At 35.0% G+C, this 18,076-nt stretch overlaps 1 protein-coding gene across 7 annotated transcripts in view; it reads left to right on the top strand.

Moving 5' to 3' along the window:
* Positions 1-18,076, top strand: part of SREK1 (splicing regulatory glutamic acid and lysine rich protein 1) — a 76,025-nt gene that overhangs the window by 32,977 nt on the left and 24,972 nt on the right. For 4 of the 7 annotated variants that reach the window (XM_036845788.1, XM_036845784.1, XM_036845785.1 and 1 more), the window contains exons 3-7: positions 4,415-4,530; positions 14,504-14,668; positions 14,814-14,992; positions 16,194-16,324; positions 17,205-17,319. In XM_036845788.1, coding sequence (XP_036701683.1) covers positions 4,468-4,530; positions 14,504-14,668; positions 14,814-14,992; positions 16,194-16,324; positions 17,205-17,319 — 653 coding nt within the window. In that variant the 5' untranslated portion in view covers positions 4,415-4,467. Of the gene's footprint in view, positions 1-1,246; positions 4,129-4,414; positions 4,531-14,503; positions 14,669-14,813; positions 14,993-16,193; positions 16,325-17,204; positions 17,320-18,076 lie in introns of those variants that run through there. The other 3 variants (XM_036845787.1, XM_036845786.1, XM_036845790.1) reach the window with 3 other exon arrangements.

Below are 18,076 nucleotides of genomic sequence, written 5' to 3' on the forward strand. Positions count from 1 at the left end.
AGGGGACAGTGACCCCAGAATTGGAGAACAAGGTGAGAAAAGAGCTGGTAATGATTTAGTTCTGTATACCAAGTTCATACCAATCTCATACCAAGTAAACTGCATGGGAAAAAATAAATCAGGTAGAAGGTTTACTAAATGGGAGTGTTTAATTGTATCAAAAAATTATGCCACCAGCAGCACAGTATCTTGTGTGATTTTAGCTTATTTTTGAACTGGAAGGAAAAATTTTATTAGTGTGGCTCTGTTGGAACCTTGCTATATTCCCATAAAATTTTTCATATATTGAGAAGTGACCATGGTTTGTCATAAATGTTCAAGATTATGGGCATGTAGAGGTTCCTTTTTGTTTGTTTGTTTTACTTGATAGAAATAAATAAATGCACATTTATTATAATGGCTTTTGAATATTTTTAGTATTAACAAACTGAGACAAAATTTCACTATTTTTGAACATGAAAATTCAAGCATATTTTTATTCCAGTTTAGTTGTAAGTATTTTAGAACACTAACCTATAAAATAATTTGTATTGGAAAAACATTCAGATACACATTTTTCATTAAACTAAATACAACAGAAATGAATTTATAGAACCTGAAGAATGTCACAGTGAGCTGTTAAAAGATCTGATTATGCACTGCAAGCAAAGTAATAATATATTATTGTGTTAAAAAAGATAGCAAAGTGAATTTGAAATAAATCAAAGGAAAGAATTCCAGTGGAGTAAGTTCTGTAAGAGGAGATGTGCTGTGGTGCTGTGCTGTAAGCAGTCTTCTGTTTACTTCACTGATTGTATTCTTTCCTGGATGTTATAGAAACAGCATTATGAAAGAAGTGAGAAAACCATAGAAAAATATTGTAAGAAGTTTTTTTCAGTTTCTTTCAATTTGCTGTTTTTTTTTTAATGCAGACAGTAGTACTGTGAGATCCTAAGCCGTTTAAGTAATGTTTGATGTGTAATAGTTTCTTACATATTAAGCATTAGCTATTGTTAATGAAACATGTCACTTCAAAATAAAATATACTTTCATTATACTCGTCCAAATATGACCTCTTTTTGTTGTTGCGTGCATCTCAGATTTCTTTTTATAAATGTTAACCCTTAGAAAAAGATAAGGTCAAACATAATAAGGGTGTCAGCCTAATCATCAGTCATAAGTTTATGTCCACATTTTCTGGTAGATGGATTTTGACTATTAATTTGGTTTTGTATGTTTTCTCTATGTGATATTTGTGCATTATTAGATGACTAGACTGGCCAAGGCAGACCTGTTACACTTGCCTGAGTTAGGCATTGTTTGCCATGCCACTAAACCTGCCGTCAAGTGAAACCTTCATTGGGGAAATGAGATCGGAGTCTGAACCGCAGAAGATGGACGCCCTGTCTCTGTTTTTTATTGTTTTACTTTAATTTCATTTCTTTTTCTTTATTTTGTCCCTTTTTTTTGTTTTTGTTTTTGTTTTTGTTTTGTTAAATCTCTTTCACTTTAACTTGTGAGCTGGTTTTCCAGTTCTTTGTAAATGGTATTCCATTAAGGGTTCATAACATTGCATTGCAAATTATATTGGGAGATGATTAGTAGAGCTCATCCTTAACATAAAATAAATTTTCACAATAAATTAGGATATGGTTTTGTGGAGCTCAATGCTAGTCTTAATTGGTGTTTATAAACTGATCAGGTACATTTTGTTCCCAAAACACTAAAACACTGATGAGATTCTTAGGAGCACGTTTTGATCTCAGTGTAACATTTTTGCAGTTTTCTCCCAAGTCTGCATCTCTCATGAAGACCAACTGATAGCTTCTAATTTTCGTCCTCCTCCCTTAGAATTTTAGGCATACAAAATCATCAAGGAAAATAAGTAAATTTCTTATAACATTCTGGGGGTAGAGGACAAGAGGAGATTTTTCACTTTTATGATATTTATTATAGAAAATAGCATTTCTTTGATTTGGAAACACTTTTAATTGCCTACGTGGGGAATGGATATTTGAGAAACTGTTGAATACTTAACACTTGTGTGTGTATTTTTTTGCTTGCATTTTTTTGTTGGAAAATGTTCAGAGATTACTAGTTTCTAAATGGATTCTGAGATTAGGATGAGTGAGAGACATTGTTTTTTCTCTCAGTTGTCTTTGATGAGTACAGTTTGGGAAAAATGCTAAATGCTTATTTGTTTTATACTTTTATATACTCTGATAGTATTTGGAGGGTATATTTGGTAGAATTCTATCTTGGAAATTAAGCAATGGAACTTTTTTCTTAAAGTATCTTTAATGGTAATTAGAATAAGTAAAAAATATTGTGCTTTTAGTTAGACTTAATACTTATAATATTTTATTATACTGTGAGAGACAGTGAGAGGCAGACAACCTCCTGATACTATTTTTAAGCCAACATTGAATGACTTTATTATGTTAAGTAATCAACTTTTGGCCTGTATTGAATACCCATTTTGTTTGTGTGGTCTTTCATGTGGATAGTTTTGCTTATTTAATGGACAGGTAATATTAAATTGGGGACATTACTAGATTGGAACTCTTTATTTGTTTTTTAGGTGCATAAATTAGGGTAGTGAAGCATAGGGTTTGTACCTTAGGACCTCAGTTGACTTATCAAGATGTGTACAGGTTTTACAAATACTAAAAAAAAATACTTATTTTTAACAGATAAAGCAGGTCTGATAGTGATGTAAATAGTATATGTGAGTATACAGATAAATGTCTTAATGCTAATAACTAATAAATACAAAATAAATTATTGTTATTTGATGTCTTCAGTAAGGCCTTCCCGCCTTTTAATCTTTATGCATGTTAAAATCTGTACTTATGCAGAATTTACTGAAATAATAAAATGACTTTGTTTTTGAAATTAGTAAATTAAGGTAATATAGACTTAGATGTTGCAAGCTTAGAAATAAGTAGGCATTTGCTAAAGCTAATAAAATGTAATTTTTGTATTTCTATAAATAAGGTGTAACCACTGCTTAAAGCAAGCTTTAAAATTCGTCTTGAATTCCATCCATGTTTAGAAATATATTCAGATAATTTTTTTAGAGATTTATCCCTACACATGTGGTTGTGTTAAGTAGAATTTTTACCACTGAAACCCCGCATGGTGCCTTTTTGAAAATTTACTCCATATGCTATTTTCAATTTGGCGTGACTTTGTACTTTAAATTACTTTTGAAGAATTCATAATGGAAACGTGTAGCCAGATACCACATAATTATGAGTAGTTCTGAAATTGCTATACATAGTCAACTTTTTAGAAATTTTCTTTTTGGGAAGGTTGAGAGAAAGGACCAGAAAAAATGTGTGAAAGTCGCAGTCCTTATCAAACTTAATTGATTAGAACTCAGTAATTAAATGTGGCAAATTGATAGACTTAATTCAGAGTAAATTTTCAGTTTTTTAGTCGTAGGGATTTCTTTTTCTTAGTGTCTAGGATTATTTTAATGTTATTGTTGTTGTTATTATTAGGCACTTAAGACGCGTATAAGCAAGACATTTAGGCATTAACCACCCCTCTTCAGATAAGTATACATAAATTGGTTCTAAAAGTCAGTAATTTAAGAAGTTTCCTGAGACTAGGGAACTTTTTTTTGTTAGTCATTTTTTAAAATGTTAGCAGTTTCCCAAGGCATATTCTTTGGAACTGGATTCTTTTAGTCATCTCTGACATTGTTGGTGAGATGCCTTATTAACTGAATGGGTGTAGGCTTCCTTTCCAATTGAAGCTGATTACATGTGGTAGGCTTTTGTTTTTTTCTGTCTGCTTGAAATTAAATGGGATCTTTTGGAAGGTTATCAAAATTGTTTGCATCACAAGTAGGTAGTTTCAATTAACAGGATAGGGACACTCAGGAACAGATTTCAATTCGCACATATTTGTTTTTTTCTTTTTCTTTTTTTTGACTAATTTGGTTATTTGCCATTTCTGGGGATTAAACTTTAAAAAATGTTCTTCTTTTCTGTATCTGATGTTCTGTGTGCTATTAGTGATGCAGCCAACACGAACGGTTGTCATGTGTAACACAACTTTCGATCACCGCGAAAACACCGTCCTGGGAAAGCGTCCATGCTTGATATCGTTTGGTTCATGAACATTAAGTTTCCAGTACAGGTGACCCATAGCTCAAAGTGTTAAATAATTGTCTACATTATTCAATTTTTAAAATAATATTCCATTAATGAGATTGTTAGTCTTTGAAGTTTTGCTCACTTTTATTTTTCCTAGTAGAGCAGGGTAAAAGGAAAGACTTAAGTTCTTATTTATTTCTTTATACGGATCTGATAGATAGATTCATTTATTATTATTATTTTTTAAGTGCAAGGGTAATTGTAAAATCATAGTGTAAAGTTTGTGTGGTGTTTCTGCTTTCTGTAATGTTTGGAACTTGCCTCTGCAGGTAAAATCCCAGAGGAAGCCAAAGCTCTCTCTCTGTTGGCTCCTGCTCCAACCATGACAAGTCTGATGCCTGGTGCAGGCTTGCTTCCCATACCGACTCCAAATCCCTTAACTACAGTAAGTGTGATACACCCTCTTCTAAAGGGAGCGATCATTTAACTGTGTAACTGGTTGAATAAAGAGCTTAGAAAGTTTTCGGTTTTTTTTTAAGAGCTTAGAGAGCTATTTCTATTTTAAGTATTTGTGTTTTTAAATGGAGAGGATTCGAAATGTCTGCTTAATTTTTTCCCCATGTTACTGACTTGAACTGCCTTTTGGAATTGCTTATGAAGTAATTGGGGATTCATTTAAATTTGAGAACTGAAATATACTATTCATTAGAAAATCAGTTATTGAAATTCAGCATTTTAGATAGCATAGGAAATTGGAGAATCTAGGTAACTATATTTCCCAGTTCAGGAGGACTAAATCCAATTGAAAAATATGAAATAATTTACACCGTTGGTAATGGGAAAAATATCTCAGAGAAGCATTTGTCTGATACTGAGAAAATGTAACATGGTAAAAACATGGCAAAAATATTTTTCATTAGCAGAATTAAATAGTAATTTAATGTCTCATTTGTGATTTCCAAGTGGTGTCAAAAAAAGACTTGCTGTTACTGGGTTCTTGGTATATATAAAAGATTCTGGTCATTTATTTTAAATAAGAGTCATTTTTCTTCAAAAATAAACCCAGGACAAATACAGAACTCACCTTAATTGAAAGCTGTGTTTTACTTTGTGGTACTGGGTTATTAGGGAGTGAACCAGTAAACTTTATGATTATAGTTTATCCAAGTTATAAAAGTGGTTTTTGAAACTTGGAAGTGCAAAATTTTAGGATTTTCACACGGCACTGTTCTGCTGGAGACCTGTATTGTGATCCATGGGAGGAAAATGCATTTCATTTTTTATTTATTTTTTATTTTATTTTAACATCTTTATTGGAGTATAATTGCTTTACAATGTTGTGTTAGTTTCTGCCGTATAACAAAGTTGTGTTAGTTTCTGCTGAATCAGCTATATGCATACATATATCCCCATATCCCCTCCCTCTTGCGTCTCCCTCCCACCCTCCCTATCCCACCCTTCTAGGTGGTCACAAAGCACAGAGCTGATCTCCCTGTGCTATGCATCTGCTTCCCACTAGCTATCTGTTTTACATTTGGTAGTGTATATATGTCAATGCCACTCTCTCACTTCGTCCTAGCTTACCCTTCCCCCTCCCTGTGTCCTCAAGTCCATTATCTACGTCTGCGTCTTTATTCCTGTCCTGCCCCTAGGTTCTACAGAACCATTTTTTCTTTTTAGATTCCATATATATGTATTAGTATATGGTATTTGTTTTTAGGTTTCTGATTTACCTCACTCTGTATGACAGACTCTAGGTCCATCCACCTCACTACAAATAACTCAATTTCGTTTCTTTTTATGGCTGAGTAATATTCCATTGTATATATGTGCTGCATGTTCTTTATCCATTCATCTGTCGATGGACACTTAGGTTACTTCCATGTCCTGGCTATTGTAAATAGTGCTGCAGTGAACATTGTGGTACATGACTTTTTGAATTATGGTTTTCTCAGGGTATATACCCAGTAGTAGGATTGCTGGGTCGTATGGTAGTTCTGTTTTTAGTTTTTTAAGGAACCTCCATACTGTTCTCCATAGTGGCTGTATCAATTTACATTCCCACCAACAGTGCAAGAGGGTTCCCTTTTCTCCACACCCTCTCCAGCATTTATTGTTTGTAGATTTTTTGACGATGGTCATTCTAACTGCTGTGGGGTGATACCTCATTTTAGTTTTAATTTGCATTTCTCTAATGATTAGTGATGTAGAGCATCCTTTCATGTGTTTGTTGGCAATCTGTATATCTTCTTTGGAGAAATGTCTATTGAGGTCTTCTGCCCATTTTTGGTTTGGGTTGTTTGTTTTTTTGATATTGAGCTGCATGAGCTGCTTGTATGTTTTGGAGATTAATCCTTTGTCAGTTGCTTCATTTGCAAATATTTTCTCCCATTCTGAGGGTTGTCTTTTCGTCTTGTTTATGGTTTCCTTTGCTGTGCCAAAGCTTTTAAGTTTCATTAGGTCCCATTTGTTTATTTTTGTTTTTATTTCCATTTCTCTAGGAGGTGTGTCAAAAAGGATCTTGCTGTGATTTATGTCGTAGTGTTCTGCCTGTGTTTTTCTCTAAGAGTTCTATAGTGACTGGGCTTACATTTAGGTTTTCAATCCATTTTGAGTTAATTTTTGTGTATGGTGTTAGGGAGTGTTCTAATTTCATTCTTTTACATGTAGCTGTCCAGTTTTCCCAGCACCACTTATTGAAGAGCTTGTCTTTTCTCCATTGTATATCCTTGCCTCCTTTATGAAAGATAAGGTGACCATATGTGTGTGGGTTTACCTCTGGGCTTTCTGTCCTGTTCCATTGATCTATATTTCTGTTTTTGTGCCAGTACTATACTGTCTTGATTACTGTAGCTTTGTAGTGTAGCCTGAAGTCCGGGAGCCTGATTCCTCCAGCTCCGTTTTTCTTTCTCAGGGTTGCTTTGGCTATTCGGGGTCTTTTGTGTTTCCAGACAAATTGTGAAATTTTTTGTTCTAGTTTTGTGAAAAATGCCATGGGTAGTTTGATAGGGATTGCATTGAATCTGTAGGTTGCTTTGGGTAGTGTAGTCATTTCCACAATGTTGATTCTTCAAATCCAAGAACATGGTATATCTCTCCATCTATTTGTATTATCTTTAATTTCTTTCATCAGTGTCTTATAGTTTTCTGCATTCAGGTCTTTTGTCTCCTTAGGTAGGTTTATTCCTAGGTATTTTATTCTTTTTGTTGCAGTGGTAAATGGGAGTGTTTCCTTAATTTCTGTTTCAGATTTTTCATCGTTAGTGTATAGGAATGCAAGAGATTTCTGTGCATTAATTTTGTATCCTGCTACTTTACCAAATTCATTGATTAGCTCTAGTAGTTTTCTCGTAGCATCTTTAGGATTCTCTATGTATAGTATCATGCCATCTGCAAACTGTGACAGTTTTACTTCTTCTTTTCCGATTTGGATTCCTTTTGTTTCTTTTTCTTCTCTGATTGCTGTGGCTAAAACTTCCAAAATTATGTTGAATAACAGTGGTTAGAGTGGGCAACCTTGTCTCTTTCCTGATCTTAGTGGAAATGGTTTCAGTTTTTCACCATTGAGAGCGATGTTGGCTGTGGGTTTGTTATATATGGCCTTTATTATTTTGAGGTAAGTTCCCTCTATGCCTACTTTCTGGAGGGTTTTTATCATAAATGGGTGTTGAATTATGTTGAAAGCTTTTTCTGCATCTATTGAGATGATCATATAGTTTTTATCCTTCAGTTTGTTAATATGGTGTATCACGTTGATTGATTTGCGTATGTTGAAGAATCCTTGCATTCCTGGTATAAACCCCACCTGATCACGGTATATAATCCTTTTAATGTGCTGTTGGATTCTGTTTGCTAGTATTTTGTTGAGGATTTTTGCATCTATGTTCATCAGTGATGTGGGCCTGTATTTTTCTTTTTTTGTGACATCTTAGTCTGGTTTTGGTATCAGGGTGATGGTGGCCTCGTAGAATGAGTTTGGGAGTGTTCTTCCCTCTGCTATGTTTTGGAAGAGTTTGAGAAGGATAGGTGTTGGCGCTTCTCTAAATATTTGATAGAATTCGCCTGTGAAGCCATCTGATCCTGGGCTTTTGTTTGTTGGAAGATTTTTAATCACAGTCTCAATTTCAGTGCTTGTGATTGGTCTGTTTATATTTTCTATTTCTTCCTGGTTTAGTCTTGGAAGGTTGTGTTTTTCTAAGAATCTGTCCATTTCTTCCAGGTTGTCCATTTTATTGGCATATAGCTGCTTGTAGTAATCTCTCATGATCCTTTGTGTTTCTGCAGTGTCAGTTGTTATTTCTTGTTTTTCATTTCTAATTCTGTTGATTTGAGTCTTCTCTCTTTTTTTCTTGATGAGTCTTGCTAATGGTTTATCAATTTTGTTTATCTTCTCAAAGAACCATCTTTTAGTTTTATTGATATTTGCTATTGTTTCCTTCTTTTCTTTTTCATTTATTTCTGATCTGATCTTTATGATTTCTTTCCTTCTGCTAACTTTGGGTTTTTTTCTGTTCTTCTTTCTCTAATTGCTTTAGGTGTAAGGTTAAGTTGTTTATTTGAGATTTTTCTTGTTTTTTGAGGTAGGATTGTATTGCTATTAACTTCCCTCTTAGAACTGCTTTTGCTACATCCCATAGGTTTTGGGCTGTCGTGTTTTCATTGTCATTTGTTTCTAGGTTTTTAAAATTTCCTCTTTGATTTCTTCAGTGATCTCTTGGTTATTTAGTAGTGTATTGTTTAAGCTCCATGTGTTTGCAGTTTTTACAGTTTTTTTTTCCTGTAATTGATCTCTAGTCTCATAGCGTTGTGGTCGGTAAAGATACTTGATACGATTTCAATTTCCTTAAATTTGCCAAGGCTTGATTTGTGACCGAAGATATGATCTATCCTGGAGAATGTTCCATGAGCACTTGAGAAGAAAGTGTATTCTGTTGTTTTTGGATGGAATGTCCTATAAATATCAATTAAGTCCATCTTGTTTAATGTGTCATTTAAAGCTTGTGTTTCCTTATTTATTTTCATTTTGGATGATCTATCCATTGGTGAAAGTGGGGTGTTGAAGTCCCCTACTATGATTGTGTTACTGTCGATTTCCCCTTTTATGGCTGTTAGCATTTTCCTTATGTTTTGAGGTGCTCCTATGTTGGGTGCATAAATATTAACAATTGTTATATCTTCTTCTTGGATTGATCCCTTGATCATTATGTAGTGTCCTTCTTTGTCGCTTGTAATAGTCTTTATTTTAAAGTCTCTTTTGTGTGATATGAGAATTGCTACTCCAGCTTTCTTTTGATTTCCAGTTGCATGGGATATCTTTTTCCATCCCCTCACTTTCAGTCTGTATGTGTCCCTAGGTCTGAAGTGGGTCTCTTGTAGACAGCATGTATACGGGTCTTGTTTTTGTACCCATTCAGCCAGTCTGTGTTGTTTGGTTGGAGCATTTAATCCGTTTTACATTCAAGGTAATTATCAATATGTATGTTCCTGTTACCATTTTCTTAATTGTTTTGGGTTTTTTATTGTAGGTCTTTTCCTTCTCTTGTGTTTCCTGCCTAGAGAAATTCCTTTAGCATTTGTTGTAAAGCTGGTTTGGTGGTGCTGAATTCTCGTAGCTTTTGCTTGTCTGTAAAGGTTTTAATTTCTCCATCAAATCTGAATGAGATCCTTGCTGGGTAGAGTAATCTTGGTTGTAGGTTTTTCCCTTTCATCACTTTAAATATGTCCTGCCACTCCCTTCTGGCTAGCAGAGTCTCTGCTAAAAGATCAGCTGTTAACCTTATGGGGATTCCTTTGTATGTTAATTGTTGATTTTCCCTTGCTACTTTTAATATTTTTTCTTTGTATTTAATTTTTGATAGTTTGATTAATATGTGTGTTGACCTGTTTCTCCTTGGATTTTCCTGTATGGGACTCTCTGCGCTTCCTGGACTTGGTTGACTCTTTCCTTTCCCATATTAGGGAAGTTTTTGACTATAATCCCTTCAAATATTTTCTCAGTCCCTTTCTTTTTCTCTTCTTCTTCTGGGACCCCTATAATTCGAATGTTGGTGTGTTTAATGTTGTCCCAGAGGTCTCTGAGACTGTCCTCAATTCTTTTCATTCTTTTTTCTTTATTCTGCTGTGCGGTAGTTATTTCCACTATTTTATCCTCCAGGTCACTTATCTGTTCTTCTGCCTCAGTTATTCTTCTGTTGATTCCTTCTAGAGAATTTTTAATTTCATGTATTGTCTGGTTCATCATTGTTTGTTTGTTCTAGGTTCTTTTTAAACGTTTCTTGTATTTTCTCCATTCTATTTCCAAGATTTTGGATCATCTTTACTATCATTACTCTGAATTCTTTTTCAGGTAGACTGCCTATTTCTTCTTCATTTTTGGTCTGGTGGGTTTTTATCTTGCTCCTTCATCTGCTGTGTATTTCTCTGTCTTCTCATTTTGCTTAACTTACTGTGTTTGGGGGTCTCCTTTTTGCAGGCTGCAGGTTTGTAGTTCCTGTTGTTTTTGGTGTCTGCCCCCAGTGGATAAGGTTTGTTCAGTGGGTTGTGTAGGCTTCCTGGTGGAGGGGAGTGGTGTCTGGATTCTGGTGGACGAGGCTGGATCTTGTCTTTCTGGTGGGCAGGACTGTGTCCGGTGGTGTGTTTTGGGGTGTCTGTGAACTTATGATTTTAGGCAGCCTCTCTGCTAATGGGTGGGGTTGTGTTCCTGTCTTGCTAGTTGTTTTGCATAGGATGTCCAGAACTGGAGTTTGCTGGTAGTTGAGTGGAACTGAGTCTTAGCGTTGAGACAGAGATCTCTGGGAGAGCTCTTGCCGATTGATGTTACATGGGGCCGGGAGGTGTCTGGTGGTCCAGTGTCCTGAGTTCGGCTCTCCCATCTCAGAGGCTAAGGCCTGATACCTGGCCAGAGCACCAAGACCCTGTCAGACACACGGCCTGGTATGTGTGGAGTCTCTTGTCTTTTGGGAAGTGTGAGGTCTTCTGCCAGCGTTCAGTAGGTGTTCTGTAGGAGTTGTTTTTTGATGTATTTGTGGGTAGGAAGGTGATCTCCAGGGCTTACTCCTCCGCCATCTGGAAGGTCCTGATCCGTAAATGCTTTTTAATGTAACATCTGATCATTTGAATTGGGCTTTCTAAAAATTTTATTTTGGGTATGTTTTGGTATATTTTAAGATTCCTGGATCATCATCTTTTTTTCCCCCTCCTCGGAAAATATTGTCTTGCTCTCTTGAAAATTTTTAGGTTTAATTTATCAAGAATGTAAAGTTTTTATTATTTAATTTGTTGCTGTGAGGGGAAATGATTCCTTTTAATTCAGCTGTGGATATGTATTTTTATAAAACTTAATTCATGAAGAATAATTTTAGGTAGAAAACAGGGGAAAGGTGGCCCGTGATTTGGCTCCTAGCTACCTCTCTAACCTTTTTTTTCCTACTTGTTTTCCTGGCTCCCCTCTATTTCAGTCTTATTGGCTTTGTTGATTTTTGGATATGCCAAACATATTTCTGTCTTAGGGCTGTTGTACTTATTTATCTTCTGCCTAGAACATTTCTTTTCCAGACATTAAAGGGGTTTACAGTTTCATAAGAGTGAAACCTTTCATAAGGTTTCTTTCTTTTTAAAAATCACATCTCCAGGGAGGCCAAGGTTTCTACGTCAGAAGGCACGAGTTTTATATCGGGAGTCAGGTCATCTTTATCTCCTCAAAGACTGAAAGGGCAACTTAAGTATTTAGGTCCTTTAGACCCGGGCTAGAAAATAGGCTAATCTAAAGAAGGGTAGTTGTATTGTTGCAGTGCAGCCACATCCAGTAGAACTTTGTGCTATGATGGAGATGTCTGTATCTCTACTATCTAGTATAGAAGCCACTAGCAACCTGTGGCTCTTGAGCACTTGGAATGTGACTAGTGTGACTGAGGCACTGTATTTTAATTAAAATTCAAATAGCCATATGTGATTGGTGATTACCATGTTAAATGACACAAGTGTCGAAGAATGGTATAGTGCAAAGAAGAGAGAGAGAGAGAGAGACAGGAAAAGTTTCTAAAAACAGGACTGAATGATCTTTAAATTTGAGAATCAAAGGAGTTGGATTAGATGATTTGGAAAAGGCCCATTAGAGATCTATAATTGTATGTCCCAGTGGAGAAATTTGTAGGTCAAAGGGATTGACAGCTGGGAATACCTGGAAAGGCCTGTTTTAAATCCATGCAAAACTGACAAATAATAAGACTCATATTTGTGATTTAGCTTAATTGTATATAGTAATTGTCTTGCACAGTAGAAAAAAAATTTAAGGTATGACCCTCAATCATCTGTGAATGTTAGACTATCAAAGACATGGTAGGGGGAAAAGGAGTGTGATTAGACGCAACACGTGGAGAGAGGCTAGATCATTCACCTGTTTTGAACTAAGGTATTTTCTACAACATTATGATAACTTGAAATAATGACAGCAAAACATGTAAGATCTGTTAGTAGCAAGATACCACAGATTGTAATAAATACTATGAAGGAAAAAAAGAGTGGTGTAGTAGAGAGTAAGTGAGGCTCTACATAAGGTGAGGGGAAGCCTCCTGGAGGGGGTGATTGACCTGGTGGTTGAAGGATTCAGCCAGCAGAAGCTAGGGGAAGAGCTTTCTAGGGCAGAAGGAATGCCAAGTGAGAAACCCTAAAGTGAGAAAAACGTGTGTGTTCCAGGTGCAGAATGGTTGTGAAGGCAGGGGGGCGGCAGGGTAGTAGGTGTTTTGAGATTGGAGGGATAGATAGGGCACTGATGATGTAGGGCTATTTAGGCCACAGAAGGAAGTTTGAATTTTATTCTAAAGGGTTTTAAGTGGGGGTAAAACTTGATTTGACATGTTTTGAAAAGATCACACGTGGGTTGCTCTGATAAGCATAAGTGATACTCATTTCATAAACTAGTATTTTCACCTTTAGGAAGTGTTATTACTTAACATTTGTTAAATTTTAGTAGTTTTGCAACAGTATAAGAGTATATAGTCAGTTAACTTATTTGACTTAAATTGCAAAAGTGGAAATGAAAGTTGTAGTTTTTTTTTTTTTTCCTTGAAAAGTCTTGTGAATTCTGCAAAATTTTTCATTTTCAAATTCTGAGATCTATCTTTTCAAGTTTAAATTCACATTAAAAATGTGTTTCTTAATGCTTGAACTAAAAACTGATTTTAGTAATGTTATGAAAGATCAAAGGTTTTTATCTTTTTCCTACCATAGTATAAGTAAGGGTTTAATATTTTAGGTTTCTTTTCTTAGGTAAACTTTGTCCCTGTTTTAATTTTAGTCTGTGCATGGTGGTACCCTGGTTTTACCACTTGTTAGCTCAGTATCTTTGGGAAAATTATTTTCTGTAAGACTTTGTCTTGATCTGTGAAATTGGTGTAATAGTAATATCTATCTCTTAGAGCTGCTCTGAGAATTGAGTTAATAACCTAGCAAAAATTAGGTGCTTTGATTATTGTTAAGTATTAGGAATTCACAGTGTTGTTGAATGCCCGAGGTACAGTTGATTCTCATTATTTGTGAATTCTGTATTTGTGAATTCACATACTAGCTAAAATTTATTTGAAACCTCAAAATCAGTACTTGCGGTGCTTTTGTGGTTATTCATCAACACAAATAGAATGATGAAAAAATTGAGTTGCTTGATATGTTCATTCCCAGATGAGTTCAAACAGAGCAACACTCTGCCGTATTTCAGCTCTCATGGTGTAAATAACTTCTTTGTGTGGGGCATGTCGAGTGTCATGTTTTTTGCATTTTTGTGCTTTATGTTGGTGGTTTTGCTCTTTAAATTGGCCCCCAGCATAGTGCTAAAGTACTGTCTAGTGTTCCTAAGTGTTGGAAGCCTGTGATGTACCTTACAGAGAAAATTCTTATGTAAGATAAGGTTCATTCAGGCATGAGTTGATCATGCTGCTGGTCATGAGTTTAATGTTAATGAATCAATAATATATACTAAGGTATTTTTAAACAGAAACACGCATAAAACAAGGTCATATATTTATCACTTGATGAAAGTGTTATGACCAGAGGCTCATAGGAACCTAGCCCTGTGTTTTTTCCCTAGGAGCAGTGATTTCAGTATTTAATAATTCAGTCTTCATGGCAAACTTTATTGGGCATAAGTACTACAAATAATGAGAATGGACTGTTTGTTTTTTTGTGTCAAGTTTAGAAATAATTAAAATACCCAGATAGTTAAGAAATATGTTGTATTTCTAATTACACTGAAAACTACTGTGACCTTACTCTGAATAATTCAGATATATACCTGGCTTAAATTAGGAGTCCCTAGTCTCTTCCCATTCTTACTGAGTTGATCAATATTCTTCAAGATTAGAGAATGGTAATTTTTGACACTAATAGAAAATATCTGCTCTGTTTTTTTTTTAATTTTTTTATAGCTGGGTGTTTCCCTTAGCAGTTTGGGAGCTATACCAGCAGCAGCACTAGACCCCAATATTGCAGCACTTGGAGAGATACCACAGCCACCACTTATGGGAAATGTGGATCCTTCCAAAATTGATGAAATTAGGAGAACAGTCTATGTTGGCAATTTGAATTCCCAGGTAACTAATATAAGAAGAAATTGAGTGGTGGGACCTCTTGTTCCTTTCCCTTTCTTAAAAATCGTATCAACTGATAAAGTAGTGTTTACCTGATTTTTTTTTAAAGAAGAATATACTTTATTAAAGTGTTACTTTGTTTCTTCAGACAACAACAGCTGATCAGCTACTTGAATTTTTTAAACAAGTTGGAGAAGTGAAGTTTGTGCGGATGGCAGGTGATGAGACTCAGCCAACTCGGTTTGCTTTTGTGGAATTTGCAGACCAAAATTCTGTACCAAGGGCCCTTGCTTTTAATGGAGTTATGTTTGGAGACAGGCCACTGAAGTAAGAAACACTAAACAAAGAAATTTTAATGATTTTGAAAAAATTTTGTGGTTTTGATGTAATGAAGGTTTTTTTTTTTTCTTTTTAATAGTAATTGGCAATTTGTGGAAAGGAAGACTTTGTGTTAAGTATAAATGAAACACATGAGATATTTACCATTTTAGCCTTTAAATTAAAGTTGCATTTGAAGACATCTTATTTTCTATTTCATAAGGTCTAATTTAAAGTTAACATTATTTTTATACCATACATATTGATTGTAGGTATTTTTCCATAAGCTTTAACAAGTTACGTTGGTTTTGCATTATTACACTAGACTAATGGGCAGTTTAACATATGGGTAGAACTTACAGTAATATAGTAATAAGAATTTTGGTAAATCCAAAATTTCAGGAAGAAGGTACCCAGAAATGTTTTAAATTATACATTTTAAGGTTTGCTCACATCCTTGTTTGCAAAATGAAAAATTGATGTAGCCTTTCAGGTACTCAAGACCAGAAGTTCTATTTCATGCACATTATTGAGGCACCAATTTTATCTGAATTCTGTAGATAATTGCCTTAATTATACAGTTTGATCAGGAGTCTGCTATTAAGGGATAAGAAACTGTTCTTCGTGAATGCTGTCTTTTCACCATGGTAAAGTGAGACACACCAAATTCATTTATGTACATTAGAGAAACCACTGTTACCCATAAAGGAAGAGTTTTATCAGATTCCTCCCATATTTGAAGCTGTATGACTAGGCCATGGTCCAGGGTCGATTAAAATAGTGCCCATGATATATAGGTTCCCTTTCATCCTCCCAGGGTGCAGAGGTGATCAACAAAATTTTATAATCTAAGAATAGAAGTGATTCATTTTAATATTGGTGTTACCATTTTAATTTATTATAACTCTAAGCTGTGAGGAAAAGCTGTTGTCCTAGTCTATTTAGGTTGTTAAAGAAGTTAGCTAGGGTTCAGTTTTTCTTTTTTTTCCCTTGCTTTTTGCCTTTGTTAGCAAGAGATGTGGCAGATGGGAATGAGATAAATCATGGTTTTGAGGTTGGTTTTGGTTATTCTGTATTTAGCTATATTATTCTAAATGTGCTTTTGAGATGTCCTCAGATTTGTGAATATGTGTATCTTATGAACAATTAGTTGTTTCATGTTTTGTAAAATATGGTGTGTATTTGTGATATGCTAATATTTTTAATTTAGAATAAATCACTCCAACAATGCAATAGTAAAACCCCCTGAGATGACACCTCAGGCTGCAGCTAAGGAGTTAGAAGAAGTAATGAAGCGAGTGCGAGAGGCTCAGTCCTTTATCTCAGCAGCTATCGAACCAGGTAAGGCCATAGCGTTGTTACACAGGTCATAGTTGAAGATCATAGAATCTTAGAACTGGAAGGAATTTTAGAAATTATCTGTTCAGTCCCTTCATTTTACAAACAAGAAGACTGAAACTCAAGAAAGAGTAAGTGACTTAACTAGTGTTAAAGGTTGAAGAACTATTTAGCACAAATATCTTTTTCCGTGATACTGAATTGAGGTACATTAGCTTGAGTTAATCAGTTCTTTATATTTTAATAGCAAAATCAGTACGCAGAACTGATTTGCTTAAAGCAAAGTGTAAATATTATTGTGAGGCTAAAGACGAATAAATGTATTTTACATGTTATGATTAAGCAGATTCACTTTTCCTTCAAAGTTTTAATTTTAAAAATAGAAAAGAGAGCCCATGAGTTAGGAAAAATACAGAGTCTATTTTAGCATGGTAAAGGAACACCCTTTCAAACTTTTGTGTTGCTAACTAAAATTAGAAATCCAACCTAAAAATGTCTAGATGGTTTTTTACATTTGAGCAAATTTTCTAAATTAGCACTCAGAATTTAAGCTTCAATTCTAGGAAAATAAATGGAAAAAGGATTTAAAATCACTGTCATAGGAATTACAGACATGTTATAATCGTACATTATGGCAGCAACAAAATACTACGAACAGCTGTTTATAATCATCTGGTTTATATGTACTGCTGCAGGGTGGCTGCACTCAACGAGTTTATGCAATGACTTTCTTGGATGTTTCTGAAGGATAATTGCACAGGAGGAGGATGTACAGAGAGTAGGCCCCTTGCACTATATGTGGTACATTCCACTTGTGCCTGATTATTAACTGGGATCTTTAATTGTTCTGAGCTTACACTGCAAAGTGGTTTTTTCCTCCCAGAGTCTGGAAAGAACAATGAAAGAAAAGGCGGTCGATCTCGTTCCCACACTCGTTCAAAATCCAGGTCTAGCTCAAAATCCCGTTCTAGAAGGAAAAGATCACAGTCAAAACACAGGTGAGAATTTCTACTGTCATATTTAAATTTTTTCGGTTTTGTATTTACAGTGGTGAAGATTTTCTGAGTTTTTGTCCAAGTATCAGAGTGTAGAAATTTCACTGGTGTTCACCAGGGAGTATGATTACCATTAGATATTGCTTTAATTGTAATGCTAAAGAAAGAAGTTTTATCTAATTAATATATAATTTCAACTAATTTTTAGTTTTAGAAGTTGGTTTTCTATCTTAAGATGTTCTATTCCTGATTTTTCTAAGAGTAAACTAGTCTTTATACAGAACTGGCAGAAATTTTTCATTCTTCATACTGGGAAAAGGGAACATCTGATGCTGAAAATATTGCTGAAGTTGTTGCAGCTTTTTTGTTTTTTTCTTCCCCCACTTCCCTCAAGGTCTGGGGAGCACCACCTGAGATCTTGATTTCAAGTAGTTACCTTTCTCCAATACTGTGTGTCAAATGGGGTACTTTAAGTCTTTGTACTCTTGGTGATAAGAGCCTCTTCCACCCACTTTGGGACCTGAAACATAGGAGTAACTTGCAGCTTTAATTGCAGCTGTTGTATTGTGCTTAAGCTCTACTTCTGTTCTCTTTATCTTATTTTTGAGCCTGGCTTTGTCATTTTGAAGTTCTTTTAAAATCTTTTGTGTTTGGTGCAAAGGGGATCTCAAGATATAAACTTGCAACACCATCTTGATTGGAAGTAACCTAAGAGTCATGTTTAAAATAAGTTTTATTGTCTTCTTTAAGATGTGGAGGG

The sequence above is a fragment of the Balaenoptera musculus genome, chromosome 3 (genome assembly GCF_009873245.2).
Source record: "Balaenoptera musculus isolate JJ_BM4_2016_0621 chromosome 3, mBalMus1.pri.v3, whole genome shotgun sequence".
Lineage (NCBI taxonomy): Eukaryota > Metazoa > Chordata > Mammalia > Artiodactyla > Balaenopteridae > Balaenoptera > Balaenoptera musculus.